This window comes from Chrysochloris asiatica, unplaced genomic scaffold (assembly GCF_000296735.1).
Source record: "Chrysochloris asiatica unplaced genomic scaffold, ChrAsi1.0 scaffold00157, whole genome shotgun sequence".
Taxonomy (NCBI): domain Eukaryota; kingdom Metazoa; phylum Chordata; class Mammalia; order Afrosoricida; family Chrysochloridae; genus Chrysochloris; species Chrysochloris asiatica.
The window spans coordinates 7150300-7160297 of record NW_006408675.1 but is presented as its reverse complement, the minus strand read 5'-3'; the positions used below and the strand labels follow the sequence as shown (position 1 = coordinate 7160297).

At 37.1% G+C, this 9998-nt stretch overlaps 1 protein-coding gene across 1 annotated transcript in view; it reads left to right on the top strand.

Moving 5' to 3' along the window:
• The window catches only part of LOC102819801 (splicing regulatory glutamine/lysine-rich protein 1-like), a 65746-nt gene that overhangs the window by 4709 nt on the left and 51039 nt on the right, over positions 1-9998 (top strand). Inside the window, 4 exon segments of the mRNA XM_006870976.1 lie at positions 2666-2830; positions 2962-3140; positions 4310-4440; positions 5301-5415. Coding sequence (XP_006871038.1) covers positions 2666-2830; positions 2962-3140; positions 4310-4440; positions 5301-5415 — 590 coding nt within the window.

Genomic DNA, 9998 nt, shown 5'->3' with positions numbered 1-9998 from the left:
CCAAACTCTCTCATACTTCAGACATATTGTCAGGAGGGACCAGTTGCTGGAGAAGGATATCATGTTTGGTAAGGTGGAGGGTCAAAGAAAAAGGAGAAGACCCCAGCCAGATGGATTGGCAGAATGGCAGCATCAGTGGGCTCAAGCGTGGTAGCAATTGTGAGGTTGTCCCAGGACCGGGCGTCCCAGGACCGGGCATTGTTTCATTCTGTTGTGCATAGGGTCACTGTGAGTCGGTATGGACTCAGTGGCACCTAACAAGAACAACAACATAGTGATGTGGGCCCTGGTTACCTCTCTGACATTTATTTCAACTTCTGTATTCTTGGCCTCATTGTTTCTTGGATATGCCAAGTATATTTATTTCTGCCTTAAGAATTTTGCATTTATTTCTTTTGCCTACAATATTCTTTTCCATACATTAAGAAGGTTCACTCTTTCATAAGTTTCTATTTTAAAAATTGTATTGCTTAGGGAGTCCATTATATATGGCAGAATGCAGAAGTATTAATATTTGGAGTCCCAATAGTTTTTCCCGTAAAGACCAAAAGGGAGTCTTAACATAGTTCCTTGCACCAGGGCTAGAAGGCACACTATTCTGAGAACAGTAATTCTATTCTTACAGAGTGACCATGTCCAGTAGAACTTTCTGTGACGATGGAAATGTGTACATCTGTACTGTTTAATATGGTAGTCAGTAGATTCATGTAGCTATTGAATTCTTGAAATATGACTAGTGTAACTTGGAAGATCCTACAGCTCAGGGGTTAAGAGCATTGATCTCGTGACTGAGAAATTGAATTTTAAAATTTATTTAATTTTAATTAATTTAAATTCAAATAGCCATATGTGACTGTTGTTATTGGTTGCTGTTGAGTAAGTTCTGACCCATAGTGTCCCTGAATATGGTTTCTGAGACTACAAACATTTATGAGAGCTGAAAACCTTGTCTTTTTCCTGCTGACCTTGTGGTTAGAATGTTTATCCTATAGTGCTGCCAGTACTCCCCATATGGGACTCAAACTCACTGCCATTTAGTCACTTTTGACTCCTAGCAATGTTGTGTAGGATTTTTGAGGCGGTATGCTTTAAGGGAGCAGAAAGTCGTGTTTCCTTTAGAATGTGTGTCAGGTGGTGGTGGTAGTGTGCCTTGGAGTGACCTTGTATAGAGATTCTGAGGCTGTAAATCTTAATGGCAGCAGAAAGCCTCATCTTTTTCCCGGAGAGCAGCTGGTCGATTTAAACTGCTGAACTTGTGGTTAGTAGCCCAATTTGTAACCCGCTATCCTACCAGGACTCCTCGTATGTGTGACATGTTGCTTCCAAGCTGGGCAATACAGCTAGAGAAGAGTGATGTAAAGAGGAGGAGAAAAGATTCTTAAATGAGAACTAATTAATCTTTACTATTTGAAAAACAAAGGGATTGTACTAGATGATTTGTAAAAACTCTTTCAAATCTATCAGTACATGACTCAGTAGGGAGATTTGTAGGTCAAGGGCTTAACAACTGGAAATACCTGGAAAAGACTGTTCTAAATCCATGCAAAGCTAATGAACAGTAAGAATTTTATTTGTGGTGTAGTTTAACTGGATAATAATTCTCTTTTATAGCTAAAAAAAATAAATAAGGTGTGACCCTTAATCCTGTGAGTTCCTTAGATTATAGAAGACATGTAAATAAGGTGTGACCCTTAATCATGTAAGTTCCTTAGATCATAGAAGACATGGTGCGGAGAAAGGTGACTACAGAAGCAGCACATGGAGAAAGGCTAGGTTCAGAGGGTGGTAGCTTTGACTCATAGAGACCTAGATCTCTCATCCATTATTAATTAAGATACTGTCACAAATTTTGATACTCTTGAAATTGTGGTAAACCCCAATAGCCAACCCACTGCCATTGGGTCAGTTCTGATTCATAGCGACTCTTTATAGGGTTTCTGGGGCTGTAAATCTTTGTGGTAACAGACAACCTTATCTTTCTCCCATAGAGTGGTTGGTGGGTTTGAACTGTTGACCTTTCAATTAGCAGACCAACACTTTAACCCACAGTGCCACCAGGGATCCTTCCTGAAATGGTGGTGGTGGTTTCTGTTAATTGCTGTTGAGTTAATTCTGACTCCTGTCGACCTTATATAGGATTTTCGAAGATAGGCTGGTAGGTCTGAACCACCGACCTTGTGGTTATCAGTCCAGTGCTTATTCTACAGCACCACGCTGTCAGTAGTCAGGTACCACATATACAATAAATTTCATGAAGGAAAAAGAGTAAATTATATGATAGTAAGTCAAGCTTTATATAAGCTTAGAGTTGGAGTTGATTCATTGGACAGACGCTAGAGGAAGAGCTTTCTAAGCAGGAAAACAACCAGTGGAATGCCTGCCCTAGGGCAAGTTGAAAACACAGAATGGTAGGTAGTATGGATGAAAAGTAGTGAACAAGGAGGGGTAGCTTGTATGTGTTCTGAGATGGATTGATAGAATAGATAGGGCATTGCTTTATGTAAATTTTTTAGGCCACCAATAGGAGTTAGAATTCTAAAGTTATCAGTGAATTTTATTGTTGTTGGTAAATGCTGTTGAGTTGGTTCTGACTCATAGTGACCCTGTATAGGGTTTCGTGGAGTTACTGGTGGGTTTGAACTGCTGACCTTGTTTCTTTTTATAGCTTGGTGTTTCACTTAGCAGTTTGGGAGCTATACCAGCAGCAGCACTAGACCCCAACATTGCAACACTTGGAGAGATACCACAGCCACCACTTATGGGAAATGTGGATCCTTCTAAAATTGATGAAATTAGGAGAACAGTCTATGTTGGAAATTTGAATTCTCAGGTAACTAAGAAGTAACTGAATAGTTTTAGCCCTTTTTTTTCCTTCTGAAAATTCTTATTTGCTACTGAAGTAACATTTACTTGATTTTTTTAAAGAATAAAACTCATTAAAGTATCACTTTGTTTCTTTAGACAACAACAGCTGATCAACTACTTGAATTTTTTAAACAAGTTGGAGAAGTGAAGTTTGTACGGATGGCAGGTGATGAGACTCAGCCAACTCGGTTTGCTTTTGTGGAATTTGCAGACCAAAATTCTGTACCAAGGGCCCTTGCTTTTAATGGAGTTATGTTTGGAGACAGGCCACTGAAGTAAGAAACCCTAAACAAAGAAATTCTAATAGTTTTGAAAAGTGTTTAAGTAATTTGATATGATTGAGGCTCCCCTTCCCATTTGAATAGTAATTGGCAATTTGCGGAAAGGAAGACTTTGTGTTAAGTATAAATGAAGTGCATGAGTTGCTTACCATGTTAGCTTCTAAATTCCTAAAGTTGTATTGAAAGATACTTATCTTACTTTCTTATTTTCTCTTTTAGAAGGTCTAATTTAATCTTAACATTTATATACCCTATATAACAATTGTAGGTCTATTTCCATAAGCTGTAACAAGTCAGGTTGGTTTTGCATTGTGACTTTAGGCTAATGGACCATTTAACATGTGGGTTGGATTAGGAACCATAAGAACTCTGATAAATTCATACCCAAGGAAGAAAATAATTACACGTAAGTGTTGTAAATCAAACAATTGGAATTTTAAGGTTTGGTTGTATTCTTAATTACAAAGTGAAACATTTTGTAGCCTTTCAGATACTCAACACCAGAAATTGTATTTTACTTAGATTATTGAGGCAGATATAGTTCTGTCTGAATTTCATATAGATGACTGCCTTAGTTATACAGTTTTAATTAGGATTCTGGTATTAAAAGAGATAAATAACTCTTTTTAGTAGATGCTTCTCCAGTAGGATGGGTAAAATGAGATACACCAAATTTATTTTATGCGTCAGAGAAGCTGCCATTGCTGTCTTCATTTGAACCTGTTTCTGACACTATCATGGTCCAGGGATGATTAAAATGATACACATAATATGCAACTTGCTCTTCATCCTCCCAAAGTGTAAATACTGTCAACAAAGCCCTATAACCTAGGAATTAGAAATGACTCATTTTAATGTTGGTGTCAAGATTTTAATTTATTATAGATATGTGTCTAAGCACTTTCTTTTGTCTATTCAAATTGTTAAAGAAGTCAGCTAACGTTCACATTTTTTCTTTCCTTTTGACTTTGTTAGAAAGATGTGATGGGAGGTGTGGGTGGGTGTTTAATTATGGTTTTGGAATTGTTTTGGGCTGTTCTGTATTTTGTGTTCTTCTAAGTTATTCTCAAATTTATAAATGTGTATATCATATAAGAATTTAATTGTTCTATGTTTTGTGAAATATGGTGTGCATTTGTGATATGCCAATATTTTTAATTTAGAATAAATCACTCCAACAATGCAATAGTAAAACCCCCTGAGATGACACCTCAGGCTGCAGCTAAGGAGTTAGAAGAAGTTATGAAACGAGTACGAGAGGCTCAGTCGTTTATCTCAGCAGCTATTGAACCAGGTAAGGCCATAGTGTTATTATATAGGTCACAGGTTAAAGATCATAGATGCTTAGAACTGGAAGGAATTTTAGAAATTATCTTGTTCAGTCCTTTCATTTTACAAAGAAGACAGATTCAAGAAAGAGTAAGTGTCTTGTTCTTATCAAAGAACTACTTAGCACAAACATTGTCTTTTCCCAGGGTACTGGATTGAGACACTTTAGCTTGAATTAATCAGCTATTTATATTTTAATAGCAGAATTAATGCTCAAGACTAATTTGCTTGAAGCAAAATATAATGGTACTGTGAAGCTAAAAAAATAAACCATGTAAAAACCCGTGGTTAAGCAGATTTCACCTCAAACCTTTAATTTGAAAAATAGAAAAGAGTCCAATGGTCTATAGAAAAAAAGTACAGATACCCTCTTAGTAAGATAGGAACACCTATTTAATCTTCTGTGTTGCTAACCAAAATAATTTTAAAATTCTGTCTAAAAATGGTGGTTTATATTTGCATACATTTTCACATTTAACACTCAGAGTTAAAGTTTCCACTTTAGCAAAGTAAATGAAAAAAGGTCTTAAAGTCACTGTTCTAGGAATTACAAACATGTTATAATCTTACATTATGGCAGCAACAAAATACTACGAACAGCTGTTTATAATCATGTGGTTTATATGTACTGCTGCAGGATGGCTGCACTCAACGAGTTTATGCAATGACTTTCTTGGATGTTTCTGAAGGATAATTGCACAGGAGGAGGATGTGCAGAGAGTAGGCCCCTTGCACTATATGTGGTACATTCCACTTGTGCCTGATTATTAATTGGGATCTTTAATTGTTCTGAGCTTACACTGCAAAGTGGTTTTTTCCTCCCAGAGTCTGGAAAGAGCAATGAAAGAAAAGGCGGTCGATCTCGTTCCCACACTCGTTCAAAATCCAGGTCTAGTTCAAAATCCCATTCTAGAAGGAAAAGATCACAGTCAAAGCACAGGTGAGAATTTATAGTATCATATTCAAAAGTTTTTCAATTTAGTATTTAAAATAGTTGATATTTTCTGAGTTTTTGTTGAAAATGAAAATGTAGACATTATCACTGCGTTCACCTGGAAGTGTGGTTACCTTTAAATATTGTTTACTATAGTTACCTTTAAATATTGAGTTACTATAGTTAAGAATGAAATTTTGTATAGGTTGATATTGATTTTTAACATTTTAACTGATTTTTACTTATAGAAGTTAATGGTCTATCTAAAGGTGAGTTTTCTAAGTGTAAACTAATTTTTATAGCGTTATTAGAAACTTTTCTTTGTTCTTATGGGTAAAAGAAGGCATATGTAGTGATGTTGAAGTAGCTTTTTTGTTTTGTGGCCCCGGAGTTCCCTCAAGGGCTGGGAGTACCACCTGTGGTCTAGTTGTAAGCAGTCACCTCTCTGCAGTACCATGTGTCCAACAATGCACATTAAGTCCTTGATAAGGTCTAGGAATAAGAGCCTTGTCTACCCATTTTTGGAACTAAGGCCCAGGAGAACTTGCAGCTTTAGCTCTACTATGCTTAATTAACAACAACAGCAACACTGTGCTTACATTGTTTCTGATTATCTTACTTTGAAGCCTAGCTCTCTGATTTTAATCTGTCATTGCTTTGTTTTTGATGCAGAGGGATCCTTAAAATGTAAACTTGAAATGCCATACCAATTAGAAGTCCCCTAAGAATTGTCTAAAGTGACAAAATTCTTATTTAAGGCATATAGGAGACTTTTGTTGAAATGTAACAATGTGTGTAAAACCCACTGCTGTCTAGTCAATTCTGTCTCATACACTGTAGGACAGAATAGAACTGCCCTTAAAGGGTTTCCAAAGCTGTAAGCCCTGGTGTGGCACTGTAGGATAAATATTGAACTGCTAACTGCAAGTTCATCATTGGTTCAAACCCACCAGCCACTCCCTGGAAATCCTATACAGGGTTGCTATGAGTTGGAACCAACTTGATGGCACTTACCAAAGCATCAGTAAGTCTTCATGGAAGTCGACTGCCACATGTTTTTCCACATAGTGACTGGTGGGTTCCAACTATCCACCTCTGTTAGCAGTCAAGTTCTTGAAACTGCTATGCAGCTAAGGTTCCTAAAAATGTTTATTTAAAAACCGTACTGCCATCAAATCCATTCCAACTCATAGCAACTTTATGTAGTGTTTCCAAGAGTGTAAATCGCTCGAGGAGCAGACAAACTTTCTCCCGTGGAATGACTGGTGGTTTTGAATCTTGTGGTTAGCCGTTAGCCGCTCAGTGTCACCAGAGTTTCTCAAAAATGTGTATGTTATTGTTCAGTGTTGTGGAGTTGGTTCCAATTCATAGCAACCCTGTATTAGCGTTTCCAAGGAGCGGCTGGTTGTTTTTATCTGCCAATCTTATGATTAACTGCCCAACGCCCCCAGGGCTCCTTAAAAATGTATATGTTGTTATTAAGTGCTGTTGAGTCCATTCTGATTCATAGCAACCCTGTAGTAGTCTACAAGGAGTGGCTGGTGGGGTTTGAACTGCTGATCTTGTAGTTAGTAGTCTTGTGCTTATACTATAATGCCACCCAAAAAACTGTGTATAGTGCATGTTATATATACACATATCTTTCTGCTACTGTATAGCGAGAGGGAGGAAAGAAAAGCATGTGTGTGCATGCATGTGTGCTAGCTGTCAGAGTGTTTGAGGAGAAAGAGGTTTGAAGTGAAGAAAGAAAGGAATCTGCATGCTGTAAGTTAGGGCTTACTGGGAAGCTCCGTATAGTATGCTGGTCTCTGATGATCAAGGAGATTGAAAGGAATGAGATCCATTCTTTGACTCTAGTACTATACTATATAGTACTTTACTTCTAGCTGTTTACTGATATATTTCTTTATCCTGTAGTCCTGGTGTGGCTCTGTCGGTAGTGCAAGGCTAGTTTGAACTGCAAGATGATGGTTCAAATTTACCAGCTACTCCTTTGGAACCCTCTACAGGATTGTTTTGAATTGGAACTAACTTGATGGTACTTAACAACTACTGTCTCCTTCCAAGGTCTTGAATTAAGACATCTTCAGCACTAAATGAAGGCAGTGTTTTCATTTATATGGAGTAAGTTTAAGATAATGCAGCAGAAGCAAGGAGGATAGTGGCACAGATGCTACAGCAGTAGTGGACTATAACTATTTTCATCTGTTGACAAGATGTGGTGTGAGGGTAAAGGAAATACAAAACTGGGCAGGAGAGTTACCACTTCTTTTCTGAGAATAAACAACAATGATGTGTAAATCTCATTTTTTGGTGAATACAAGAGCCGCAATTCAAATCTAACATACCTTAGGATTTTTCGGAACCAGAGAAAAGCCAGAAACTTGACAGTTATTATGATTTCCTTGATAATCTGTGAAACCTTAATTTGTTTTTTGACATTATATTGAATAATTTAGCTATGTACTTTAAGGCTTTTGTTCTTAGCATTTAAGTATATTTGGATTTTTTTCCCTTCTAAATGTTAGAGGGTGAGAGGTTTTGTAGTTGAAACTGAAATTTGTCTTTTTATTCGTAAGAGTTACTTTCAGTTGTTGTTAAGTACCGTTGAGTCGGTTCTGACCCATAGCGACCCTGTATAAGGTTTCCAAGGAGCAGCTGGTGAGCTTAAACCGCTAACCTTGCAGTTCAAAAACGGCTTTGTAGTGTGGCGCATTAACCCACAGTGCCATACTATGTAATTATATTCTAGGGGAATGGGATTAAAAGATAATGGAATTTTCCCATAAACTTTTCAAATATCCCTCCTATAGCAATAGAAAAGATAGAAGTTACTTGTTAGGTGATATTAGACTTTTTTGTCAAAATAGAAAAGATAGACGGTGAAGCCGATGAGAGCTGGAACGATGAAAGCTGGAACGCAATGGGCCTACCTTGTTTTTCCAGCTTTTGCAGGTTTTCTGCTTTGACGGTGCACTCTGACTACTTTTCTGTTGCTGTTTTTAGTGGAAAACATCAGCTTTCCTTCTCTTACAGGTTGCCATCTAAGCAGGTTCCGGCTTTCACGAGCCTTACTGTGTGTGTGTATATGTGTGTATGTAGGCATCTGTTTTTGGTCAGTTTATTTATTTATACATGGTTTTATAGAAACATACGGCACTGGCTAGATTGACAGACAAATACAAAAGAGAACAAATTCTAATTAAAAGGGAAAAAAAAAGTTATTGCCTAAAAACATTTGACTTAAGAATCTTGACTTGGACCCATCTGAAGCAGCCCTCAGAAGTAGGGGAGGGTAATAATAAACTTTTCTTGGTTCCTCCTCCCCTACTAGTGGAAGTTGATGCTCTCAGCTTTGGCTTGACCCACTAGACTTGGGAGAAGTGTGAGTTGGCAGGAGCTTTTGCTCTTGAAGGCCCATCTTTTTTTGTCTTCTCAGCATCCTCACGTTTTTCTAGAGCTTCCCTCATAACCCCCATGGTATCCTTTTCCTATCCTTTCCCCTTCCTGTAGCGAGAGGAAAAAAGGGGTTTCTCGTCACTGACCTTGGCTAGGGATGGAGGAAGATGTGTATCTGCTGCGTCCAGGTAAATTTTGGTGTGTTTCTTTTCCATAGAGACAGTATTAGAAAAGATGGGTAGGACTATAATTATTACATTTTAAGTTAAAGTAGGTTTTACTGACCAACATAAAAACTGTAAAACCTTTTATAATATTTAAATGGAAGACAATTGATTTATAAATGAAGTTTGATTCAACGCATTTTGGTAAGTTGCCCTTTATTTACAGTTTAATTTTAAAATGTAATTTTGCAGATGATATAAAAAGGAAAATAGCTAGTGATAACTAAGATCATCTTTACCTTTCATTGGATTAGATTTTCTCTTGACTTGAATTTTAGCATTCTTAGAAAACTTGAAGGTGAGATGATAACATAAAAATATTTAATGTCAAAACGGAGTATTACTCTTGGGCAATTACTTTCAAACTGTCAGGACTGACAGCCTAAGTAAGGTTGTTGTTGTTAAGTGCTGTCGAGTCTGTTCCGACCCATAACGACCTTGTACAGGGTTTCCAAGGGTATAAATCTTTATGGGAGTAGTAGGGAGACCAAATGTTCAGGCATCATTTTTGCATTATTATTGCTAGGAATAGATTTAAATATAAGAGTCTCTTGGTTTAAGATTGAAATTCACGTGTTTGAAGAAGCATTTATATTTTTAGCAAAGTTAACTAGAACAGAAATACTAAGCCTCTTTGTTAAGTTGTTGTTGTTAAGTGCCGTCAAATCAGTTGTGACTCATAGCAACCCTACCGTGTTTAGGACTTCTGAGGAACAGCTGTTTGCAAAGGCACTGTAAAGAATGATCTTTATATATGTATATATCTATAAATGGACTTAAAAATGTTCCAACCTTTGCTTTAATACCTTGTGTCTTTTGTTGTTGTTAAGTGCTCTTGAGTTGATTTTGACTCAGCAACTCTGTATAAGGTTTCCGAGGAGCAGCTGGTGAGTTTGAACTGTCAACCTTGTGGTTCAAACTGACCTTGAGGTTGACTAGTAATTATGATCTAATTAAAATATTAAT